This window comes from Streptopelia decaocto (genome assembly GCF_964273445.1).
Source record: "Streptopelia decaocto genome assembly, chromosome: 1".
Classification (NCBI taxonomy): domain Eukaryota; kingdom Metazoa; phylum Chordata; class Aves; order Columbiformes; family Columbidae; genus Streptopelia; species Streptopelia decaocto.
The window spans coordinates 619,031-645,234 of record NC_138663.1 but is presented as its reverse complement, the minus strand read 5'-3'; the positions used below and the strand labels follow the sequence as shown (position 1 = coordinate 645,234).

At 62.4% G+C, this 26,204-nt stretch overlaps 1 protein-coding gene across 3 annotated transcripts in view; it reads right to left on the bottom strand.

Annotated features, from left to right (window-relative positions):
• SHANK3 (SH3 and multiple ankyrin repeat domains 3) overlaps window positions 1–26,204 on the bottom strand; it is a 393,528-nt gene that overhangs the window by 67,655 nt on the left and 299,669 nt on the right. For all 3 annotated transcript variants that reach the window (XM_082076373.1, XM_082076372.1, XM_082076371.1), the window contains exons 16-17: window positions 22,836–22,918; window positions 7,575–7,699 (exon numbers count right to left, since the gene is read on the bottom strand). In XM_082076373.1, the coding sequence (XP_081932499.1) occupies window positions 7,575–7,699; window positions 22,836–22,918 (208 nt within the window). The remainder of the gene's footprint in view (window positions 1–7,574; window positions 7,700–22,835; window positions 22,919–26,204) is intronic.

The following is a 26,204-nucleotide window of genomic DNA, read 5'->3' as shown; positions in this document are numbered from 1 at the left end:
ATAGAATGCGGAGCGGATACAAAACCCCAACAACAAAGAGAAGGGACTCCAGGACAGCAACGGGCTCGAGCTGGTGTCACCCCCCGTGCCTTTGAGGCAACCGGGGACAGTGTTGTGATGGCGAGCAGGTTACAGAGACTGGTGACAAGAACCACACCGGTACGGTGGTTAAGCTGTATATTGCATCTGCTATACTTTGTTAAGTGTAATTTATATTTGTATTTAATTCAAGCCCATCACTGCACCGCTCTCCTCAATCAAAATCCTGTGTGATGTTCAAAGAAGTTCCAACAAGTGAGCTTGGCATGAAGCGCTGAACCCGCCCGGTGTGGAGCATCCAGCTGTGCGGAGCCTGGGGCTGAGCGTGTCCAGCACATCTGGACTGAGCATCGGGAGGAGATGCCACCTGGGTGGAGATCAATGGCACGTCCCCATCGTGGCCCCGCCGTGCTGGGGCACAGAATGTCCCCAACTAAGTCACACTGGGGGAAAGGGAACAGAAAACTGTCCCCATGCGAGGACGGAGGACGGAATCCTTTGGCGGTGAGCGGTGTCAGAGCTGTGACAACACAGGGTTCGATTGCTGAAGGAGAATAACGGTACCACCCTCGAAGCTCAGCAACCACGCTGTGGTCCATTCTGGACTCTCCATTATCCAAATGATGTCAACCCGTGCGGAGCAGCTTTGAGAAACACACAGAACGATCAGAACACTGGAAGCGCTGAGTCCTGCGGGCAGGCTGGAAGCGCCACCCGCTCCGTGGCAGTGTCTGTGCCGTCACCACGCAGCGCCGGTCTGCACTGACAACCAGCCACCCGAGCCACGCGCGCTGCCGGGAACAAGCGCTTGCTCAGAGCAACGGAAGCTCTGAAGCCTGAACTGAGTTTGCTGTGCTGCGAAGCTCCAGGGTGGCCGCACGGGCTCCTCGGCCAGGCCACGCACAGCCCGTCGACCAAACCCTGGCTCTGGGGTGGATCTTCACCACCGGGATGAACCCGCACGCCACTGCGGGATTTCCCGTTGCCAGCTTCACCCTCCCGGCAGCACGAAGCAACCCAACTGCAGACAGGCCGCCAGGTTCTCCAGGTCCTCAGGTGCTCCTCGCAGAACCTGAGCTCCAAACTGCCTTTCCCATCTCCCCTGGGCAGCCCCATCCTCTGCGCACAAGAAGTACCGGTGCGGGAATGCTTTGAAATGGGGTTTCACTAAAACCCACGGCTGTGGTCATCCAGGGATCTTCTGAACCTGCACCGAGAGCGGCAATGAGCCGCGTCCGTCCGAGCCGGGCGGTGGGGTGAGATCCCACCAGAGCCACGACCACCACCAACACACCGAGCGACGGGGTGAGATCCCACCAGAGCCACGGCCATCGCCAACACACCGAGTGATGGGGTGAGATCCCCCACCAGAGCCACGGCCATCGCCAACACACCGAGCGATGGGGTCAGATCCCACCAGAGCCACGGCCATCGCCAACACACCGAGTGATGGGGTGAGATCCCCCACCAGAGCCACGGCCATCGCCAACACACCGAGTGATGGGGTCAGATCCCACCAGAGCCACGGCCATCGCCAACACACCGAGCGATGGGGTGAGATCCCACCAGAGCCACGGCCATCGCCAACACACCGAGCGATGGGGTCAGATCCCACCAGAGCCACGGCCATCGCCAACACACCGAGCGACGGGGTGAGATCCCACCAGAGCCACGGCCATCGCCAACACACCGAGCGATGGGGTCAGATCCCACTAGAGCCACGGCCATTGCCAACACACCGAGGGATGGGGTGAGATCCCACCAGAGCCACGGCCATCGCCAACACACCGAGCGATGGGCTGAGATCCCCCACCAGAGCCACGGCCATCGCCAACACACCAAGTGACGGGGTGAGATCCCACCAGAGCCACGGCCATCGCCAACACACCAAGCGAGGGGGTGAGATCCCACCAGAGCCACGGCCATCGCCAACACACCAAGTGACGGGGTGAGATCCCATCAGAGCCACGGCCATCGCCAACACACCAAGCGATGGGGTGAGATCCCACCAGAGCCACGGCCATCGCCAACACACCGAGCGATGGGGTCAGATCCCATCAGAGCCACGGCCATCGCCAACACACCAAGCGATGGGGTCAGATCCCATCAGAGCCACGGCCATCGCCAACACACCGAGTGACGGGGTGAGATCCCCCACAGTGCCTCGGCCACCGCCAGCCCTGCTGTGACACACCGAGTGATGGGTCTCCTGACGCCTCAAACCTGTTTTAATGAATTGTTTCGAGGACACTTCAGAATTCCGCTCGGTGCTGCCAGCTCCATCCCGCGGTGCGAGTGTCCAGCTCGCACTAAGTGACGGTTTACTTCCAACCAAAACGTGCAAGTTCATGTAACTCTGGGAGTTTGTCCTTTACAGAATCCCAGAACGTCAGGGGTTGAAGGGCCCTGGAAAGCTCATCCAGTGCAATCCCCCCGGAGCAGGAACACCCAGCTGAGGTTACACAGGAAGGTGTCAGGCACACCTACAGAATCTCTCTGCCGCATCCTACGCAACCACCGATAACACAGTTATCTCGGGGAGACCTGTGTCCTTTGCCAAGCGGCATTTTCGCAGGGTGATTTCACACCCTGTGACCCACGTTTTGTGGCTGCAGCCGCGTCCCCGGCAGGGACGCCAGCTCACCCGCGGGCCTCACCAGGGCGTTCCTGGTGCTATCTGGAGCCAGGGCCGGCAGCGCTGAGCTGCGGCACCGGGAAACGCCAAGAGCGCCTGTGGTGATGGCCATGCCGGAGCGTCCCCAGGGCTCTCCCTCGGACCGCAGCGGCACAGGCGCCTCCTGCCCTGACTCCACTGATCGTCGGGTTACCTACACACAAGTTACGCGGTTATTAAGGAAGTCAACGCATCCCCTGTGAGCACCGTCCTCACGTCAACCAGCCTGGCGGGGCTGCCGAGAAGAGGCAGCAGGTGTGTTCCACCATCCCTGGAACCGCACGGTACAGCATCAATGGCATTTCCATGTGCTGATTGTGCTCCAAATTAATTGCTTCATTATTTCACCCAGCACCGACGCTGAGCTAAACAAGCTCTAGTTTCCCGAATCACCTGTTTTATACCCTCGGAGCCCTGGAACAGCAACAGCCCTCCACCAGCTCTCTGAGATTCGTCAATTAGCGCGCTTGAGGCAGTACGGAGCGGCAGAGCCGGACCCGCAGCCCGGCGCCGCAGCCGCCCGGTGGATGCTGATCGAGCCTGCTAATCTGACTATGCTTATTTTTAGCAAATACTATCTCACTTTCTCCTTGGTTACAGCTGGGAAACTTTCTGTTCCAAGCACATCATATGGATGGATCCATCTCCCGGTTTGTTCCAAACTCGGAACAGAACATTTCTGACTTTTTTTTTGCACCAGAATATACAATTTTATCATTTACATATAGAAACAGACCTCTCTCTACCAGACTATTTTTTCCTTCTAATGCTCTAAAATTTCTTATTATCTTTACATATTGGCCTTTGATATTTCCTTCGGTTCCCCTTATCAACCTCCTACACACTTCAGCTCAAATTAACCACATCTCCTTCTCCTTTCCTCGCTAACCTTTCCAGCAAGAAGGGGATACGTGTCTGTAAGTCACATTTAATGCTCCCCCATTATCTCACCCAAGTGGGTGATGTCTTGCCCAGCAGATTTTTCCCCCCGATTTCTGAACCCCGTTTAGCCGCCTGTCCTCAAACAACCCTTAGATTTTGCTAATTATGTAAAATTAACGCTCCTGAACATGAAGAACCTGGAGGTTGGGAGGACGGCACCGTTCCCTCCCCGGGGAGCACCGGCGGTGTCTCGGCACACAACGGCACAGCCGGACCCGCTGCCGCGCCTGCCCGCTCTCATCACAGCCATCAATAATGGGTTTTGATCCATCAAACGAAGTGAGCACTTGACGGCATCAACTCACGGCAACAACCGGTCACTGGGGGCAGAAGAGACCTCGAGTACCGTCCCTGCCCGCCAGGATCGCTCCTGCTCACCAGGAGCGGTGACACCGGCGCAGAGCCGTCCCGCAGCCCCGCAGCGCAGCCGGTAGCTGGGGTTTGCTTTGATGGTGTAACACACACCTAAATACTCAACATATCCGCAAATCTGTACCCAGATCCGTACCTAACGCACATTAAGTCCCGCGTGCATATCACACACATTCCGTGTACGTATAAAATGAAAGGTACGTACAGAGAACGCTCTCACAGGATCCCAGGATGTCAGGGGTTGGAGGGCCCTGGAAAGCTCATCCAGTGCAATCCCCCCATGGAGCAGGAACACCCAGCTGAGGTTCCACAGGAAGGTGTCCAGGGGTTGGAATGTCTGCACAGAAGGAGACTCCACAACCCCCTGGGCAGCCTGGGCCAGGCTCTGCCACCCTCACCCCAACAAGTTGCTTCTCATAGTCAAGTGGAACCTCCTGTGTTCCAGTTTGCACCCATTGCCCCTTGTCCTGTCACTGGCTGTCACCAGAAGAGCCTGGCTCCATCCTCCTGACACTGCCCCTTTCCATATTGATCCCCAGGAATGAGTCACCCCTCAGTCTCCTCCAGCTCCAGAGCCCCAGAAAAGTCAGAGATCTAAGCGAGCCAGGCTCAGAGGAAGACACGAGGCAGACGGGGCTCCTGAATCCTGGTCAGATGCGGCAGGACTTTGCAAACCCCGCGCCCCGGTAGGTCTGACGGGTGCTGTCCCGCGGCAGCTCCAGCCCGTGCCGTCCGGCGGGTCCAGCAGCCGGGCGAGCGCCCGCAGCCACGGATCCTGTTCTGGCGCTGGGCAGGGAGAGGTGGCACCGGGACCCTCTGCTGCCGCCGCCAGAGCCAAACTCTGCTTTACCAAAGGTGTCTCAAAACAGCCCGTTGCTGAGCCCTGCAGGATCGCCTCGCTCTCTGCAGTTTGGAACCTCCCCTCACAAAGACCACGTCTTTGTGCTACCGCACGTCACCGCGCTGCTGCCGCATCCCCCGTCCCCGCGGTTTGATCACCCCAGCGGGCGCAGCATCCCCTCCCAGCCGCTGGGCGCCCGTCCCGGGCTCGGGCGCAGGCTGTGCCAGCAGGACCGGCGCTGCCTGACCCAGGCTCCCCGACGCAGCATGGAAGGCGAAGCCCATCTCACCGCTAGGAGAACAGAACCACAGAACGGGAACCACTTCTCCCCAGAGGGCTGTGGGGCATTGGAACAGGCTGCCCAGGGCAGTGCTGGAGTCACCATCCCTGGAGGGCTGGACAGACGGACATGAGGTTCTCAGGACATGGGGCAGTGCTGGGGTGGGTTATGGTTGGACTCCATGATCTGGAGGGGCTTTCCCAACCAAAACGACTCTGTGGTTCTATGATTCTATCATCGGCAATTCAGAGGCCACCTTGGCTAAAAACCTTTGGTGTTTCTGCTGCTGAGCTTGTGCTGGAAAAGAGTGAGGAACCTTATTTAAGGCTTCTCCTCATTACCCCTGTCACTGTCACAGACTTGTCCCGGACATGGGACAGGGACCTTGTGCCAGCCGGAGCTGCTGTCCTGGAAGGTTTGCTGCCTGTCCCAGGGCCTGCGAAGGGTGCAGAAACGCTCTGGGACTCCCCTGCCCCTCTGATGGCCACCCCTTGTACTCACGCAGGTGGGTAACGGTGACGCACCCGGGAAAGCCCTCAGCAGAGGAGCATCCCACAGCCACAGAGGAGACCCCGCAGCCACAGAGGAGACCCCGGAGCCACAGAGGGGCACCCCGCAGCCACAGAGGGGCACCCCGCAGCCACAGAGGAGACCCCGCAGCCACCGAGGGGCACCCCGCAGCCACAGAGGAGCACCCCGCAGCCACCGAGGGGCACCCCGCAGCCACCGAGGGGCACCCCGCAGCCACAGAGGAGCACCCCGCAGCCACAGAGGAGCACCCCGCAGCCACAGAGGGGCACCCATCAGCCACAGAGGGGCACCCCGCAGCCACAGAGGCAGCTGCAGCGATGGGGCACATAAAAAAATCCACATATTCTTGGCAGGGACTGGTCCTGTCCTGCCAGCACTGCAAGGCAGAGCTGATGGAGGCAGAGCTTGCAATACAGTCATAGTCCAGCCTTCGGGACTAAAGGCAGAATAAAGCCAGGCCTCCAGGTGGAGCACAGGGCGGGACTAAAGGCAGATTAAAGCCAGGCCTCCAGGTGGAGCACAGGGTGGGACTAAAGGCAGAATAAAGCCAGGCCTCCAGGGGGAGCACAGGGCGGGACTAAAGGCAGAATAAAGCCAGGCCTCCAGGGGGAGCACAGGGCGGGACTAAAGGCAGAATAAAGCCAGGCCTCCAGGGGGAGCACAGGGCGGGACTAAAGGCAGAATAAAGCCAGGCCTCCAGGGGGAGCACAGGGCGGGACTAAAGGCAGATTAAAGCCAGGCCTCCAGGGGGAGCACAGGGCGGGACTAAAGGCAGATTAAAGCCAGGTCTCCAGGGGGAGCACAGGCTGGCACCCACAGTGATCAGGGGAGGAAAGCACCAGGGCCAAGACGAAACCTTGTGTTACTGAAGTTCTCGGTCCCCCATGAACTGGGGGCGATGTCTGACCCAGAGGGGCTGCGGGGAGCGAGGGAGCACCCTGGGGATGGGGAGATGAAGCTCATCTCTTCCTGCGGCCATGGAAACGTCACGCTCAGAGTCACGTCCCAAGCTCCCCCGTTGTGTGTGCTGCCAATGGGCTCGGTGTCACAGCGGGCTCGGTGTCACAGTGGGCTCGGTGTCACTGCCGAGTGAGCAGAGAGCTCAGCACCTCGCAGCAGATGGACACCTCAAACCCTCTGATTTTACACCAGAGGTTTTGCTGGTTCATCGTCACAGCTTCGCCACCATAGACCTGAGAGGCACCAGTGCGCACTGCAGCCGGAGCCGCACCCACGGTGCGCACTGCACGCGGAGCCGCGCCCACAGTGCGCACTGCAGACGGAGCTGTACCCACGGTGCGCACTGCAGACGGAGCTGTACCCACGGTGCGCACTGCAGACGGAGCTGTGCCAGCTGTGCCAGCTCTCCCATCCGCGGTGCCAGCTCTCCCATCCGCGGTGCCAGCTCTCCCGTCCACATTTCCTCCCCGTGAACGCGAGTGGAATGCGCAGCGGGCTGTGGGCTCAGAGCGAGGGCAGGACACGGCCCCGCCATCATCCTCTCGAGAAGGGGAACGGGCCATGGGGAGACCCCGGAGCAGAGCCCATGGCTCCGCTCAGTCTAATTCTTCTCTGCAGACCCCACTATTGGTGCCACCTTGGGCCAAGCTGTAATGAACACCAGTACAAAACACACAGAGCATCTCATGAGTCTTCTCTCCAGCCTGTTGTCCCCGTCACTTCAGCTGGCAGAGGGGACCCGTCAGCTCAGCTCCCAGCACAGCGAGCAGCATCTGCTCCCACTCCTGCACCTGACGGACGTTCTTGCACCAAGACATGCACGCAGCAGGCATTCCGGCAGCGTTATCACCAGCTCTGCGCCCCCTCACAAAGGACACTGTGCGAGACACGGTCGCGGTCGCGCTGCTGGCGGCCCCGGGCGCCCTCCCGCTCACCTCGATCAGAAAGTCTCCGGTGCGCAGCCCCGCTCGCCACGCCACCCCCTCCACGTCCACCGACTCCAGGTACTGCAGCGCGGGGAAGGCCGGCGTGGGCGTGAACTCCTCAATCGGCGTTTCAGCTGCAAAACACAAAGAGAGAGACTGAGACAGAGTGGCAAAAAGCAGGAACGTCCCGGGGCCCAGGAAATCTGCCCGTTGGTTCAGAAAGAACCGTCGCACAAGGCTCAGCCGGCACGGGAAGCAGAGCCCATGCTGCACGCCCACAGCTCCCGTCAGCTCAGAGCCCACGCCGGGCCCAGAGCCTCCTGGACACCCGTGACTTCCAGAGTCACGTCTGTTCCCACAGGGTCCCCAAAGCCTCACCCGGCCCCGGTACCGCAGATGAAATGAGAACAGCTGCGAACGGGCCGGGGGGACTCATTCCTCCTGTGTGCCCATCCCCGTTAGCAGCCCCAGACCCGCAGTCTGCAGAGTGAACCAAGCGCCCTGCACCAGAGCAGAGGTGACACCGGCCCCTCCCCTGGCCCTGCAGGACACCAGGAGCAGAGCACACCTGTTGATGAACACCCACAACAGTCAGACGAACCCCAGTCCTCATCAGTGAGGTTTTAATTGCGGTCCTGGTTGGAAAAGCTGCTCCTGCCCCCAGAAGAACACCATTCCCAGGGACAGCGGACCAGGGAGTGCACTTGGATCCTCCACATCCAGCCCATCCTGCCTCTCTGCCCCCCCAGGACGAAGGAATTCTGCCAGCGTACAGCAGAGGAGCTGTGTGCTGGCATGGAGGAACAATTTCCTCCGGCTGTTTGTCCAGAGGAGGCTGTTGCAGATGTTCAGAAACTTTGGACCCACCAAAGAAATGAAGCAGAAAGGCCGCGGCTACTTATTACACAACTGGCCCGACTCTGGTCCCCGAAGCTCCGGCGGTGCCAGCTGGGCTCCTGTCAGCACAGAGCACGCCCGCCGGGCTGTGCCGAGGCCGGGCACGAGCCTCCGGGACGATTCTGGTTTCCCTGGTTGTGAACAGCCCCGCTGCCGCGGTCCCTGCGCTCACGCACAGCGATTCACGTCTTGCTGCACAGGCCCACAGCACCAGCGAGGGCGCCTTCCCTCGGCCTTACGGGACTGGAAACACCCGAGGCAGACCCAGGAGCAGCCTGAGACGTCCCCTGTCTCACGGCTGGGTTCTGTGTCACCAGACAGACGGCCGCGTGTTCCTCACAGCCGCGGGGAGGGAAGGGAGAAGCCACAAGGGAGAGCTACAGAGAAGAGGAGGATCCTCCTGCCGAGGAAAGGCTGGGAGAGCTGGGGCTGCTGAGGGCAGAAGAGAAGCTGAGAGGGATGTGATCAATGATCAATATGTCAGGGTGGTGTCAGATGGAGCAGACTCTGGTCAGTGGTGCCCAAGGCCAGGGTGAGGGGCACCGGGCACACACTGAAGCACAGGAGGCTCCATGTGAACACGAGCAGACACTCGTTTGCTGGAGGTGCCAGAGCCTGGCCCAGGCTGCCCAGAGCGGGTGTGGAGTCTCCTCTGAGCCATTCCAGCCCCTGGGATCCTGTGTGATCTGCTCTGGGACCCTGCGGGAGCAGGGGGGGCTGGGCCCTGCAGAGCTCCCAACCAGCCTGGGGGGCCGGGGTTCTGAGAAGCCGCCTTTCCCAGGCACGTGTGCTCCTGGGCACCGTGACGCTGGTCTGTGCAGCCTCTGGGGAGCAGAACCCACGGGGTCACCCCGGCCCCAGGACCAGCAGGGGCTGCGCCACCCGCCCTGGTTCTGGAGCTGCTCTCAGCCCGCGCAGCCTCAGAGGTGAAGCTGAAGATGGGCCAGCAGACACAGCAGTACCGGCAAGGGGGTGAAGGTGCCACCCCGAACCCAGCTGTGCCAGACGCTCTGTTCTCCCTGCCTGCAGAAACAAGAGGACATTCCACATCCCCGACTGTCACAGAAAAGGATGTTACTGACACACTGGGGACAAGTGGCTGAAAAGCCCAGCCGTGCTCTGACAGACCCGACTCTCCTGGAAGTGCCACGGGCCCGGAGGTCGGCGCGGTTCTGCCGCTCTGCGGGACAGCCCTGGGCTCGCTGTCCCCCGGTGGCAGCTGCGGGCAGAATCCTCTCCTGCCTCACGCTGCTGAGCAGCTCCTCAACACACTTAAACCACGGGAGGAGATGAGGCTAACGAGCCATTGTTTTGCCTAATGATGCAGCGTATGTTGTGCACCAGCGGACAGCCGTGCCTGGAACACCCACGTTTTGGCTGCTGCGGGCACCCCGGCGCTGCCACGCACACCGGGTCAGTTCGGAGCGCGCCGTGCAGCCACTGGCACCGCCGGTGTTGATGCAGGTGTCTCACTGGGTCCGGGTGCAGTGGTCCTGGGCGGGTGCAGACAGACAGACTCCTGGCAGACGGCACGTTTGGTGTTGCAATGCGCTCCTTCCATTCCCTTCTCTGAAGGGTAATTAACCCGGGGCTGTGAAGAAGGGCCGGCAAACCAGCACCAGGACCAGCACCGGGGATGCTTGGAGCCTGGCTCGATGGCTTGTACCGTCCTCCCCTCCACACCGGAGCCGCTACAGCTGGTTGGTGAGAAATGCAACAGCGAGGTCCCAGCTGCAGGTACCGGCAGAGCCCAGGAGTTCAGAGCAGAGACCTGTTCCCCACACCTGGGCAGGGGCTGGGACAGCGAGCTGGGGCGCGGGCTGGCGGAGGCGGCTCCGTCTCACACGGATCTTCAGTCCACACGGACCCACTGTCCCACCTTCCTTCAGAAGAGCCAGCGGTAAAGGGGCACTAACGTGGGGACAGCTCTGAGCAGGACGCGCTGGAGGATCCAGGCTGACTGACTAACTAACTAACTAACTAACCTTACAAGAACTCACACACCAAATGTGCTCTCTCCAGCAAACCGCGAGCCTCGGAGACGTGCGCCAAGCAAACCCCAGGATCACCCAGAATCACAGAATCGACTGGGTTGGAAAAGCCCTCAGAGATCATCCAGTCCAACCCTTGGTCCAACTCCAGTCCATTGACTAGATCATGGCACTCAGTGCCATGTCCAATCTCGGTTTAAAACCTCCATGGCCGGCGAGTCCAGCACCTCCCTGGGCAGCCATTCCAATCCTGACCACTCTCTCTGCACAGAATTGCTTTCTCATCTCCAGCCTCAATTTCCCCTGGCAGAGTTGAAGCCCATGGCCCCTTGTCCTATTGCTGATGCCTGGGAGAAGAGCCCAATCCCCCCCTGGCTGGAACTGCCCTTCAGGTAGTTCTAGAGAGTGACGTGAGGTGTGAGCTCCCAGCACGGCCCCGTGGCTCCGGCTCCCGCCGCCGCTGGTGCACGCACAACGTGCGGTTATTTTTGTCACCAATACCGATAAGGCTGTGTTGTGTCAGCAGGCCTGCGTATGTTATCCATCACCCTAAGCCTGTTACCAAAACAATGGAGTTAAGAGCTGTGTCAAAACCCTAACGAAGCAGCAGATTTAATAAGAGCCAGCGGATGATCATGTGCGCACATCTCCTTTGATGTCAGGTCACTCCGGCAAATGTGCCCTACATTCTCTTTCCTTCATGTAAAATGTACAGACACTGATTTATACAGATAAAAAGATTTCCATAACCTACCATGCTACTTCCTTATTGTTTTGTTTCAGATTTTGATGCAAGATGTTTTCTGCTGAATCAGCCGGCCGCTGGCTGGCGCTGGCCAAGCCAGGTTGGCTGACAAGATGTTCGTTAGCATGCCGGATGATCTGAGCTGTTCCTCATCAGCACCGCTCCAGCACTCCTTCCCGACGGACCCAGCGAGCGCAAACGCCTCAGTCATCCCGCCCATTCTTAAATGCCAATGAAACACCTGATTCCTCCAAAGCCCTCAGGACTTCCCCAGGGTTCAATTCAACTCTTCAGATCGGTGTTGACCGGCAGGTTCTCTCATCGGTCTGAAGCTCAAAGTCCCACCGGCAGGACCTGCTGCAGCCGCAGAACCGGGAGCCCGGGACCCTGCGCCAGAGCCGGGCCCAGGGGACACCGGGTTTAAGGCAAGACCCTGTCTGTTGGGCAAACCTCTGAAAGTGAGGAAAGGGAGACTCGGGCTCTCTGAATATCAAGAGAATTACTGATATAATGATAACGAGACATACGGTCTCATAGAATATCAGCACGGTGCTTCACAGAACGAGAGCGGCAGCAGGACGCTCCAGGGCCGCCCTCTCATCAAACCTGCACCGTAACCAAGTCCCGAGCGGGTTAAGTGTAAGTCCCGGTCCCTGGCGGCACAGATGGACAGGTGACACTTTAATGGCTTTTCTGGCCAGGAGAAGGAGGCTGACGTGAGCAAACCCCGTTATCAGAGCGTCGCCCCGGCCCCCGCTGCGGCTCCGCAGCCACGCGATGCTGGGGCACTGAATCCAGCCCCAGCGATGATGGAGAAACCCGGAATCACAGCTCAGAGAAGGGTTATCTGAGCTCAAGAACGTACTTTTCCTATTGGTAATCAAGGATACAAACCGACAGGGAATACAGATAAGATCAGCGCAGGGAACCCAGCCTTACAGCCCGTTTTGCCACCTGCATTATTGATGAGGTACACGAGGACACGGCGCTTCCCGTGGGCTGGAAGCCATCTATCTGCAGTAACTGCGCGCCGGAGGCTCCATTTGTAAGTGTCACCAGTGCCTTAAGGACTCGGTAAACAAGAAAATGCGTCCTGAAGTCAGAACTGTGTCCTTATGAAACAAACATACAAACACAATTTAATAGAGGCGGGAAAAAACACAGATGGAGGAAACAAGCAGCTCTGCCTTGCTAGCGCCTGTAGTCCCAGACGCGGTCCCAGGGCACGGGAAAGAAGCCCCAGTGACGGCCAAGGAAACATTAACCCATCCCCTCTCCACGCACAGGACGAGCTGTGCAGGGCTGGCTGTCCCGGTGTCCCCAGAGCCGGACAGCGGCCGGAGGAGCCGCGACCAGCTCTGCGGCTCCATCTGCCTCAGTTACGGTCTGGAACTAAAGGAGGGAGATCCAGGCCGGACATGGGGAAGGAATTGTTGGCCTGAGGGTGGTGAGAGCCTGGGCAGGTTCCCAGAGAGGTGGTGGATGAACCATCCCTGAGACATCCCAGGCCAGGCTGGACGGGCTCTGAGCACCCTGAGCTGGTGCAGATGTCCCTGTCATGGCAGGGGGACGGGGGAGCTGGGTTCTCTGTGGTTCTCTGATTCTCTGATTAACCCCAGACTCGGGCCATACAGGGGAAACCCGTTCACCGGAGTCCATGATGTGCTGCCTTGCTGCAGCACTTTCCCTCACAGCTGCTTTTAGTCGTCACCAAGTCCAATCCGTCAGCGCTGAGCTCCCCCTGGTCCGTCCTGACACTGCCCTACGCTGCAGAGGGAGAACATCCTCCTGCGGTGCAGACACCAGCACGTGCCGGCCAAGTGCCACGAACGCCGTAAAACCAGCAGAACACCTGGAAGCCCAACCTGTGAAGCCAATGGGCACCGGGCACATCGTTTTCCCAGACCAGAACTAAACGAAACGTGTGTTCACAGCGACCCCACTGAGAACCTGCAAACCACGTGCAGGTCCCCTTGGTGGCGGGGACATCTCCAAAGCGGCGGAGTCTGCTGCGAGGGGCAGGGGCGGCGCTGGAGGGGACGCGGCGCCAAAGGCTGAACACAAACCCCAGCGCCCCGGGACAGGCCCCGCGGCCGCTCCTCTGTCCCCACGGCCGTCTGTCCAGCCACCAGCCCCGCGTGCAGAGCCCGTGCTGCTCAGGACACGGCGGAGCCCTGGCTGGGACGCTGCGGCACATGCTGCCGGAGCACGGCTGCGCGCAGACACCGGTGTGGCGCCACAGCCATGCGTGTGCCGCCACAGACACCATGTGCTGCCACCGACACCATGTACCGCCACAGACACCATGTGCTGCCACAGACACCATGGGCTGCCACAGACACCATGTGCTGCCACAGACACCATGTGCTGCCACCGACACCATGTGCCGCCACAGACACCATGTGCCACCACAGACACCATGTGCCGCCACAGACACCATGTGCTGCCACAGACACCATGTGCCGCCACCGACACCATGTGCCGCCACAGACACCATGTGCCGCCACCGACACCATGTGCCGCCACCGACACCATGTGCCGCCACCGACACCATGTGCCGCCACAGACACCACGTGCCGCCACAGACACCACGTGCCGCCACAGAAACCACAGCCACCCGTGTGCTGCAGAACGCACACCCAAGAGCCCCGGTCACACCACTCACCCACCTCCATGCGCTCCTCCCCGGCTCCTGACAGCCCTTCTCGCTGCCCCAGCTTCCTCCCCAATGAACAACCTGCCTTCAGTGACCTTCCCCTGCTCACCCCGGTTTTGCTACGTCTCTACTCCAACCCGGTAGCTCCGATCCACTTCCCTGGGTAACCTTGGCCTGACCTGGTATCACCCACAGGTGACCTGGGGACCCCAAAGGTCTCCAGCGTTCCCTGCCCTGTGACATTTGGCCGCTTCCAGCACCGCTCCCCGCGCAGGCGGCCGGGATGCAGCCGCCCCTCCGAAGTGCTCTGTGCCACGGGCAGCTCTCTCGCCGCTGTCACGTCCACCTCCCGCACCGCGTCCCGTCGTTCTCCGTCTCCCGTTCAGGTGGCTCCATCAGCCTCCCCAGCAGCCCGGCCATTTGCCCACAGCCACAACACCAGCCAGAAAGAGGAACCGGAGCAGCCCGCGGTGTTCGGAGCTGGCGGCAGCCCCGGTGATGGAGGAGGAAGAGGATGAGGAGGAGGAAGAGGAGGAGGACACTGACACTCCCGACGTGCGCCTGAGCGAGGGCTGAGCGCGGCAGAGCAGCCGCCACAAGAACCAGCTTGGACCAGAGCCTCCAAAGCACCGTCCCCAGCCCACGGCCGCGGGAAAGCTTCAGGACACACGTAATTCCGCGACAATTCATCTCTAAGTGCCTACCCAGGAAGGAAATAAAATTTTAGGAAGCTCTTATCCAACTGCAAAGGCAAAACGAAATCAAAATGTTTGGAATTAAATTACAGAAATTCTTGCTGGTAATGAGGTAAAATTTCCTAATGAGGAGGTCTATGGTCAATGCAAAGCTCATGACTTTAAATCTTGGGAAGCATAACCCATAGCTCTGGAGGAGCCACCATTCAACACCGCGGCTGTGGTTGTGCTCTCGGGCACGGCGGCCACGTCCGGGGCCCGCAGAACCACAGTTCGGGTGGTCGGGAGAACAGCTGGGAGAGTCGGATCACAGGAAGCCCCGGGGGGCTCTGACAAGCCCTGGGGAGCCCAGGTCCGCGGCACCGCCCCTGCGGCACCCCGGGCACCCCGAGCCAGAGGGGTCAGCTCTGCCTCTGCAGCGCTGGGGCAGCCTGGAGCCCCGTGTGCAGCGCTGGGGGGCCTGGAGCCCCGTGTGCAGCGCTGGGGCAGCCTGGAGCCCCGTGTGCAGTGCTGGGGGGCCTGGAGCCCCGTGTGCAGTGCTGGGGCAGCCTGGAGCCCCGTGTGCAGCGCTGGGGGGCCTGGAGCCCCGTGTGCAGTGCTGGGGCAGCCTGGAGCCCCGTGTGCAGCGCTGGGGGGCCTGGAGCCCCGTGTGCAGTGCTGGGGCAGCCTGGAGTCCCGTGTGCAGCGCTGGAGGGCCTGGAGCCTCGTGTGCAGTGCTGGGGCAGCCTGGAGCCCTGTGTGCAGCGCTGGGGCAGCCTGGAGCCCCATGTGCAGCGCTGGGGGGCCTGGAGCCCCGTGTGCAGCGCTGGGGGGCCTGGAGCCTCGTGTGCAGTGCTGGGGCAGCCTGGAGTCCCGTGTGCAGCGCTGGGGGGCCTGGAGCCCCGTGTGCAGCGCTGGGGGGCCTGGAGCCCCGTGTGCAGTACTGGGGCAGCCTGGAGCCCCATGTGCAGCGCTGGGGGAACCTGGAGCCCCGTGTGCAGTGCTGGGGCAACCTGGAGCCCCGTGTGCGGTGCTGGGCGGCCTGGAGCCCCGTGTGGGTCCATGGACACATCCAGGGAGAGCAACAGCGCTGGGAAGGGCTGGAAGGAACGTCCTGCGAGCGGCCGAGGGATCCAGCTCGTCTGGTCTGGGGAGAAGGCGGCTGAGCAGCGACCTCCTGGCTCCGCAGCTCCTGGGGAGGGACGTGGAGAGGGAGCTGCCCAGCTCTGCTCCGGGATCCAGGGACAGGACCCCTGGGAAGGGATCAAAGATGCATCAGGGGAGGTTCAGACTGGACATGAAGCACTGGGGTGAATTGTGGGGTCGTGCCGTGCAGTCTCCATGATCCTTGTTGGTCCCTTCCAACTCAGGACATTTGATGGTTCTGTCATTTCTTCCCCAAGAGGGGTTCACGCACTGGAACAGGCGTCCAAGGGAGGTGGGTGACATGGTCAGCGTTCAAAAGAACGCCCTTAGTAACATGGTCTAACTTTTGATCAGCCCTCAGTTGGTCAGGCAGTTGGAGTAGATATTGTTGTAGATCCCTTCCAACTGAAAATGTTTTCTCTTTCTCTTCCTCCTCTTCTCCCTCTCCCTCTCCCTCTCCCTCTCCCTCTCCCTCTCCCTCTCCCTCTCCCTCTCCCTCTCCCTCTCCCTCTCCCTCTCCCTCTCCCTCTCCCTCTCCCTCTCCCTCTCCCTCTCCCTCTCCCTCTCCCTCTCCCTCTCCCTCTCCCTCTCCCTCTCCTCTCCTCTCCTCTCCTCTTCTCTCCTCTCCTCTCCTCTCCTCTCCTCTCCTCTCCTCTCCCTCTCCTCTCCTGGTTTTATTGGACAAGTTATTTTAATTACTAGCCAAGCGTAGCAGTGAAAAATATTACAAGTTAATTCAAGCAGAGCAAATTGTTCAGATCTGCGCTGGGTTTGGCTGGGATCCAGTTAATTTTCTCCGGGGCTGTGTTTTGGATGGGTGCTGAAGCCCTCCTGATGGCACCGCGATGGTGCAGCCATCGCTGAGCAGCGCTCACCAGCACCAAGGGCTGTTCTGCTCCCCACAGCCAGTGCTGGGGACACGGGAGCTGGGAGGGGACGCGCTGGGACAGCCGACCCAGGGACACCCACCCCACTGACGTCAGCTCAGTGTGGGTCTGGGGAAGGAGCGGGAAGGGGACGTTCGAGTGACGGTGTCTGTCTTCCCAAGTCACCGTCACCCGTGGCACGTCCCTGTGTCCTGGGGACGCTGAACGCCCGCCCGCCATGGGAGGCAGGGGATCGATTCCTCATTCGGCTTTGCTCGTGTGCGCAGCTTTTGCTTTGCCTGTTAAACTGTCGTTATCTCAGCACACCCGTTTTCTTACTGTTACTCTTCTGATTCTCTCCCCATCCCGTCACTGGGGAGTGAGTGAGCGGCTGCGTGGCGCTTAGCTGTTGGTCTGCATTAAACCACCACAAGATCCCAGGAACTTCACCAGAAACACGTTTACAGAGTGAGAAATGAAGCAATATCGTAGCTGCCCTGGTACTTCCCACCTAAATCCTGAGGGCTGTCCGGCTGGAGGGCTGGGGTAGGAAGGCACACACGTCGTCCTGACCCCTGCAGGGGGGCAGCAGGTACCTGCCGGTGGTCAACAGGTCGGGGGCACTAACAGGATACGTGTATTTGGGGCAGGGGGAAAAGGGCGCTACGGCAGCTCTTGCATTTTTCAGTTTCTAAGGCTCCTATGAAAGGTGAGTCTTAAGTAGCGTTTGCCATATCTAGACTCTACCGGGCCTTGTTCCTCGTTGTCCATTAGATCGCCGTAACGGAAACACCACCCCTGCCAGCACAGGTGACAGACGTGGTGTTTGCCGGGCTCTACCCAAACACCTCCGGCCCCAGTTTCTGTCCATCCGAGGGTCACACGGCGCCGCAGCACTGCCCTGCACAACCCCAACGCCTGGAAACCAGCAGGGCGCTCCTCCCTTCCCACGAAGCTTCATGACACCAGACTGCAGCCCGGAACCGGGGCTGGGACAGGCTCCCCTCGGCCCCGCGCAGCAGAGGTGCTGGAGCTGTGACGGTGCCCGGGGCTGGGACAGCCTCCCCTCGGCCCCGTGCAGCAGAGGTGCTGGAGCTGTGACGGTGCCCGGGGCTGGGACAGGCTCCCCTCGGCCCCGCGCAGCAGACGGTGCTGGAGCTGTGACGGTGCCCGGGGCTGGGACAGCCTCCCCTCGGCCCCGCGCAGCAGAGGTGCTGGAGCTGTGACGGTGCCCGGGGCTGGGCGGGAGCTGTGGCGGAGGGACCGGCAGGTCAGCCCGACCCAGCACCGGACACAGCACCAGAGCTCAGCTTGCAGAGATTCCTCAGCTCCCTGTGCCGAGTGCTGGGCAGGAACCAAACCTAAACCAGCCTCAACTGATCCATGGCTGCTCCAGAGCCGGGCACACTCTGCGCAGGGTTGTTTGACTGGATCCACCCAAGGTGATCTGTCCCAGTAATGGCAATGGCAGGTGCCTGGGCTGGCGTTCACACAAAGAGACGCACACACAACCATCTGATGCCGAACATCAAACTTTAACCCTCCTGCAGAGAAAACACTGGCTGGGGCAGTCACGGTTCCCACCGGACTGGGGACACCATGGCTGCCATGGGGCTGGGACAGACATGGTTCCCATGGGACTGGGGACACCATGGCTGCTGTGGGGCTGGGACAGTCATGGTTCCCACAGGACTGGGGACACCATGGCTGCCGTGGGGCCGGGGCAGTCACGGTTCCCATGGGACTGGGGACACCATGGCTGCTGTGGGGCTGGGACAGTCACGGTTCCCATGGGACTGGGGACACCATGGCTGCTGTGGGGCTGGGACAGTCACGGTTCCCACCGGATTGGGGACACCATGGCTGCTGTGGGGCTGGGACAGTCACGGTTCCCACCGGATTGGGGACACCATGGCTGCTGTGGGGCTGGGACAGTCACGGTTCCCACCGGATTGGGGACACCATGGCTGTCGTGGGGCTGGGACAGTCACGGTTCCCATGGGACTGGGGACACCATGGCTGCTGTGGGGCTGGGACAGTCACGGTTCCCATGGGACTGGGGACACCATGGCTGCCATGGGGCTGGGACAGACATGGTTCCCATGGGACTGGGGACACCATGGCTGCCATGGGGCTGGGACAGTCACGGTTCCCATGGGACTGGGGACACCATGGCTGCCACAAGGCCCTGCTGCCAGCAGTCCGCATGGGACGGGGTGAGGGGACAGACCAACCCTCCCCATTGGCACATCCCACAGGCCAGCACTTGATCACGAGCTGTGACCGGCTGGGTTTCCAGGTGCTCAGTGGTCCGGTTCAAACACAAGGACACCGGGCAGGAGGGGCCCTGAGGGCAGAGCCATGGGGGCAGCAGGGGCTGGGGAGCCCGCGGCACTGGGACGGGCGGAGTGACACGGGGCCGAGGAAAGATGAGAGAGCTGGGGCTGCTGAGGGCAGAAGAGAAGCTGAGAGGGATGTGATCAATGATCAATATGTCAGGGTGGTGTCAGATGGAGCAGACTCTGTTCAGTGGTGCCCAAGGCCAGGGTGAGGGGCACCGGGCACACACTGAAGCACAGGAGGCTCCATGTGAACACGAGCAGACACTCGTTTGCTGGGAGGTGCCAGAGCCTGGCCCAGGCTGCCCAGAGCGGGTGTGGAGTCTCCTCTGAGCCATTCCAGCCCTGGGATCCTGTGTGATCTGCTCTGGGACCCTGCGGGAGCAGGGGGGGCTGGGGCCCTGCAGAGCTCCTGCAGCTCCATCATTCTCAGAGCTGGGCACAAACCTGGAGAGCAGGTCCCCGTTCTGCACCGAGGCAGGAGCACCTGGGAAAGCAGATGAAGTTCCTGCCTGGCTGGAGAGCTGGGGGCTGGGCTGGGGGAATAAAAACTTGGCATTGACATTTTGGAAGGAAGCAGGAGCACCCCGAGCCCGCGGGGTCACCGCGGCATCGCCTCCCCAGCAGCGTGCGGGATCCGACGCTCAGGAGACACACACACCATGGGAAGCAATCACCTCGAGTCACTCAGTGAAAACCCGCCCCGCTTTCTCCCCAGACAGAGCAGAGCCGAGCAAGCCCACCCCCTGAAGCAAGGACAGAGCTTTTCGTTTTTCAACACATCGTTTGTATCGTGGGTAATATCCTCGCTATTCATAGTGTCTACTCCCTTCTTAGAGAGTAAATTCCCAAGTCGGGGACCACGTGTCCCTCTACCGCTTCCATGGAACCCGCCATAACCAGATGGCAACCAGCATTAACCGGCCCAGGAAGCACACTCCTGTGCCCGGGGAGCCGCAGGGATGCGTTGATGTGCTGCGAGCATGTGCGGAGCAGCCACGGTATGAGCTGCACCCACCGCTGATGGCTGATGGTTTATTAACCGTCTCACTACACAGGCAGTGCCGCCGTGAGCGGGTCAGCCAGGAGAGCGAGGCCGCTCCAGCCCAGCCACAGAGACTGCTTGAGCTCAGGGTGTCACAGGCCAAGGAACAGCATCTCTCGGCACTTTGAGCACAGGTCTGTCATCTGTGCATGTGAACGGCAGGGCTGGTCTCTCGGGGCCAAGAACTGAAGAAGGGACTCCACCTGCTGAGCCCTTTGTGTCACGGTCTGAGCGCAGGGGCTGACGCCCCTTCGCCCGCTCCCAAGGGCTGGCTGAGGCAACGGCTGCAGGAGAGCTCCGTGTCCCAACGCTGCCGCTCGTTGCCTGCCCAGACCCGTTAAAATCAGCTTTGTCTGAAGACCCGTGTGGTTTGCCCAGAACACCAGGCGCTCCGGCACCGTCAGAGGTGACGGGACGGGCTGCGGGGCCGGGGCAGCTCACCCGCAGCAGCACAGCCGCGCTGGGGAAGGACCCGGCCCCGCGGCAGCGGCGGAGCCACGCACGGTCCTCACCGTCCTCTGCGGCACGCAGCCGCTTCCTCCGAGCATCGACCCGCCGGCCCCCAGCCAGCTCCCTCCCTCTGCGGGGCTTGCTGGTGCTCCGGTCCCTTCCCCGCTTCGCCCACGAGGCCTGGGGCGTTTTGCACAGAGTATCTAAATGAAGCCTGAGCGGCGGTGACGGCGGCGGAGACAAGACAGAGCCTCGGTGCTCCTTCCGGCTCAAACCCCACGGCAGCACGAAGCAGCAGAGCCTGGGGAACGCGGGGCTGGCTCAGAGCCCCCGCGTCCAGCTCCGCCGGGAGGACGCTGCTCCCCGCGGGCACCGGCGGCCCCGTCCCCGACACCCCGGCAGGGCTGCGGCACCGCCCGGTGCGAACCCCGCGCCAGAGCCGCGTCCCGCGCAGCCTCACGCCCACTCTCATCCACCCCGAGCCCTCGCTGCCCGCTCGGCAGACAAAGGAAAACGCAGAGCCTGCACACGCCAGCAGGACAAACGAGAGAGAAAAAGAAGGGAAGAAAAAAGGCAACAGAACAAAATTCATCCCGTTTTCCCAACACAATAGCTGCGAGTCTGATTTGGCAAAAAAATGGATGCCATTTTGAGCCCTGAAGTTTCACTTCATGTTACAGAGACTGACGCGTGCAGCACATGGACAGACACGTATGTCACATACATAGGGAAGAGAGAGAGAAGGGAGGAAGAGACAGCGACCATATTCTGGCAGGCAGGCAAACACACCCACGGGCACAGAGCCCTTGGTGACACGGACAGAACAAAGGCAATCAGGAATCCCCCACAAAATCACACCCACGATAAAGCCCGAATCACAAGGGCGTCCAGCCACGCCGAGGTCCGGGAAAGGAGCAGCGCTCCGAACGCTGCCAGCCGCCGCTTCCAGCCCTCCCGCCCGCATCCTGCGCCCTGCGTGCGAGCTGGGCACGAAGCTGCACCCCGAGCCTTCAGCAGCTCGTTTTAGAGCCCCCGCCTGCACCCTGTGCCCTCAGCTGGGTTCGGAGCCCCCCACCTGCACCCTGTGCCCTCAGCTGGGTTCGGAGCCCCCGCCTGCACCCTGTGCCCTCAGCTGGGTTCGGAGCCCCCACCTGCACCCTGTGCCCTCAGCTGGGTTCGGAGCCCCCGCCTGCACCCTGTGCCCTCAGCTGGGTTCGGAGCCCCCGCCTGCACCCTGTGCCCTCAGCTGGGTTCGGAGCCCCCACCTGCACCCTGTGCCCTCAGCTGGGTTTGGAGCCCCCGCCTGCACCCCGTGCCCTCAGCTGGGTTCGGAGCCCCCGCCTGCACCCTGTGCCCTCAGCTGGGTTCGGAGCCCCCCACCTGCACCCTGTGCCCTCAGCTGGGTTCGGAGCCCCCGCCTGCACCCTGTGCCCTCAGCTGGGCTCGGAGCCCCCGCCTGCACCCTGTGCCCTCAGCTGGGTTTGGAGCCCCCCGCCTGCACCCTGTGCCCTCAGCTGGGTTTGGAACCACCCACCTGCACCCTGTGCCCTCAGCTGGGCTCGGAGCCCCCGCCTGCACCCTGTGCCCTCAGCTGGGTTTGGAACCACCCACCTGCACCCCGTGCCCTCAGCTGGGTTCGGAGCCCCCGCCTGCACCCCGTGCCCTCAGCTGGGTTCGGAGCCCCCGTCTGCACCCTGTGCCCTCAGCTGGGTTCAGAACCCCCCTCTCCCAGCCGTCAGCCCGGAGCTGCGGGGGGGACCCTCCTGCCGGCGCTGGACCTGTGTCCGACCGCAGGGGCTGGAGCCTGTTCCCCATGTGAATACGGGCACCTCCACACCAGTCCCCAAGGGACTCTCTTTTTCTGTAGCAAAAGGATGCGTTTCTGGGCAGAGGAGCCACGGAACCAGCGGGTCCAGGGCTGGGCTGGTCGGGCTCGGTGTCCCCGGCAGGAGGAGCCTGGTGCGGCGCAGGGTCTGGTGGCAGCGGCAGGACACACATCTGCCGGTTCGCCCTCCCGCTGGGGCTGAACCCCAACACGACCAGGGCTCCCAGGAGAAGGACCCCACTCTACGCAGCCAAAGTACAGGGAAACAGTTCAAGCATTAAAAAAAAAAAGCCACGGAGGGCACAGGCCCTGCCCCCCGGGGCTCACACCTGCACCCCAAGCGGAGCAGGTGCACTTTATACGCCCAGGAAATAGCCAGAAGTGAAAACTCCTACAAATGCGAAGCCATGAATACCAGCATCTGTAGCAGAGAAACACCCCAGGATGTGCGAGAGATGCACGCTTGCCACGAACGGCATTTTCTGTACAACGCACGTAGCCACAGCCAAGCTGCGCGCGCTGCCCGGAGTCCCCGAAGAGCCGCGAGGGCAGCGGGACACGGTCCCGAGCGCCGGCCGAGGGGAGATGGAGCCTTCCCTCCCAGCCCCGGCACCCCGCGAAGGAAGCAGCCCTTACCTTTGGCCCCTCGCAACACAAACCCGAATCCCTCATGCTCCCTCTTCTGCAGCACGGCCGTCTTCTCCTCAATGATGTAGTCACTGGGCAGGAAAGAGCACAAGAGAATGATGCTGGGGTTAGATTTCAGCACCATGCTGCCAGGCGGAGGTGGCCTTCGTGCCTGCGACAAGGAGACCTCTTCTCATCGACCGTCTCATCTCAGCAAGGAGTTGGGCACAATCCGCTTCCCTCCCTCCCTTGCCCAGAGTCAGAACAAAAAGACGAAAGCTACTTTCCCTCAAGGTGTGGGTGGAGGAAAGCCCCGGCCGCCTGGATCACCCTTCTGCCCACCGGCCCCCTCGCAGTCACCTGCATACGCATGCAGGGAGCTTACGGATCCCCCGGGGGCTCCCGTTACACGCTGCCCTTGGCACGGCGCTGGCGAGCGCGGGGCCGGGGCGGCGCGGGGGGCGGCAGCCAGCCCGCCATGGGCAACCTCGCTCGGGCTTGCCGCTCGCCTCCCGTGCGAAAAAATTAGACGCTGGCCAAAAGGAGAGGCGCCTCTTGGGCGAGTTCCCCGGGAGGGAGGGCGGCAGAGTTTATATCCTCATCCCGGCGCTCTGATCTTCGCTGAAAATCCCCCCCCGCGTTGCTAAGGAACGCTCTGCCATGAGCAGAGGGGCCGCATGGCATTGTCCTAGTTTAACAAAGCCGCCGTCCCTGCCGTCCGCCGCGGCCACAGCACAAGAGCGGCAGGAATCCAGCGCTGGAGAGGGGAGGGGACGCGCAGCCCCCGGCCCCGCGACCCCCCCAGCAGAGCGGCTCCATGCGGCGGAGGGGCGGGGGGCGCGGGGAGGGGGCCGGAGAGGGATCCTCTCAGCAAACGGGAGCCGAAATGCAGCCCTGCAAATCCCTCCCAGCGAAGCCGCATGTCTGACATCAGAGCGGAATTAATCAGGGCCCGGGTCCCTCTCGGCAGCGCGGGAAGGAGCAGCCGCGCACCCGCGCCAGCCCGAGGCGGGGGGGGGCTCCGGGCGGGGCACGCGCGGAGACAGGGGGCTGCACGGCCTGCAGCTCCGCACGGCACCGCACGGCACCGCACGGCACCGCACGGCACCGCACAGAACCGCACAGCACCGCACGGCTCCGCACGGCACCGCACAGCACCGCACAGAACCGCACAGAACCGCACAGCTCCGCACGGCACCGCACAGCACCGCACGGCACCGCACGGCACCGCACGGCACCGCACGGCACCGCACAGAACCGCACGGCACCGCACAGAACCGCACAGCACCGCACGGCTCCGCACGGCACCGCACAGCACCGCACAGAACCGCACAGAACCGCACAGCTCCGCACGGCACCGCACGGCACCGCACAGAACCGCACAGCTCCGCACAGCTCCGCACGGCACCGCACAGCACCGCACAGAACCGCACGGCACCGCACGGCTCCGCACGGCACCGCACGGCACCGCACAGCTCCGCACAGCACCGCACGGCACCGCACGGCTCCGCACGGCACCGCACAGCACCGCACAGCTCTGTGCAGCGTAGCAGCATGTGCACCGCGCAGCTCCACACAACACCAGACCGCGCAGCACCGCACAGCACCACACCGCACAACACCGCTGCACAGCTGCACACCGCAGGGTGCAGCTCAGCACCGCACGGCACCGCAGCACAGCGCACAGCTGCACACTGCACGGCGCAGCTCAGCACCGCACGGCACCGCAGCACAGCTGCACACCGCAGGGTGCAGCTCAGCACCGCACGGCACCGCAGCACAGCGCACAGCTGCACACTGCACGGCGCAGCTCAGCACCGCACGGCACCGCAGCACAGCTGCACACTGCACGGCGCAGCTCAGCACCGCGCAGCACCGCAGCACAGCGCACAGCTGCACACTGCACGGCGCAGCTCAGCACCGCACAGCACTGCAGCACAGCGCACAGCTGCACACCGCAGGGTGCAGCTCAGCACCGCACAGCACCGCAGCACAGCGCACAGCTGCACACCGCAGGGTGCAGCTCAGCACCGCACAGCACCGCAGCACAGCGCACAGCTGCACACTGCACGGCGCAGCTCAGCACCGCGCAGCACCGCAGCACAGCGCACAGCTGCACACTGCACGGCGCAGCTCAGCACCGCACGGCACCGCAGCACAGCTGCACACCGCAGGGTGCAGCTCAGCACCGCACAGCACCGCAGCACAGCGCACAGCTGCACACTGCAGGGTGCAGCTCGGCGCCGCACAGCACCACAGCCGCCGCCGGGGCGCGGGGAGCACGGGGGGCGGGAGCAGCGCCCGTGCAGGCGCTGGCGGGGCCGGGCTCACACTGCAGTGCCGCACACACGCCCAGCCGTGCCCGCTGTGCCGGCCCCGCCAGCGCTCAGGCTGTACCGCATCCCCCGTGTCCCCGCACCCAACAGGGCACGGTCGGTGCTGCCGGGTGCGAGGTGATGGGCTCACAGCGCTGCCGTGGGTTAACCCCCCTGTTTCTGTGGGGCTGTGACCCACATGCAGCGGGACAGGACACACCTCTCGGCACTGCGGCCACTGCAGCCTCCTCTGCCGGAGCGGAATTTGTAGGCACAACGATCCCTTTCTGGGTCAGGAGTTGTGTGACTCTGACACTAAAACCCCAGCAGTGCCCAGCACCTACACCATGGCAGTGCCCAGCTCCTACACCATGGCAGTGCCCAGCTCCTGCACCATGGCAGTGCCCAGCTCCTGCACCCCGGCAGTGCCCAGCTCCTACACCCCGGCAGTGCCCAGCTCCTGCACCCCGGCAGTGCCCAGCTCCTACACCATGGCAGTGCCCAGCTCCTGCACCCCGGCAGTGCCCAGCTCCTGCACCATGGCAGTGCCCAGCTCCTGCACCATGTCAGTGCCCAGCTCCTACACCATGGCAGTGCCCAGCTCCTGCACCCCGGCAGTGCCCAGCTCCTACACCATGGCAGTGCCCAGCTCCTGCACCATGTCAGTGCCCAGCTCCTACACCATGGCAGTGCCCAGCTCCTGCACCCCGGCAGTGCCCAGCTCCTGCACCCCGGCAGTGCCCAGCTCCTACACCCCGGCAGTGCCCAGCTCCTGCACCCCGGCAGTGCCCAGCTCCTGCACCATGGCAGTGCCCAGCTCCTGCACCATGTCAGTGCCCAGCTCCTACACCATGGCAGTGCCCAGCTCCTGCACCCCGGCAGTGCCCAGCTCCTACACCCCGGCAGTGCCCAGCTCCTGCACCCCGGCAGTGCCCAGCTCCTGCACCATGTCAGTGCCCAGCTCCTACACCATGGCAGTGCCCAGCTCCTGCACCATGGCAGTGCCCAGCTCCTACACCTGGCAGTGCCCAGCTCCTACACCCCGGCAGTGCCCAGCTCCTGC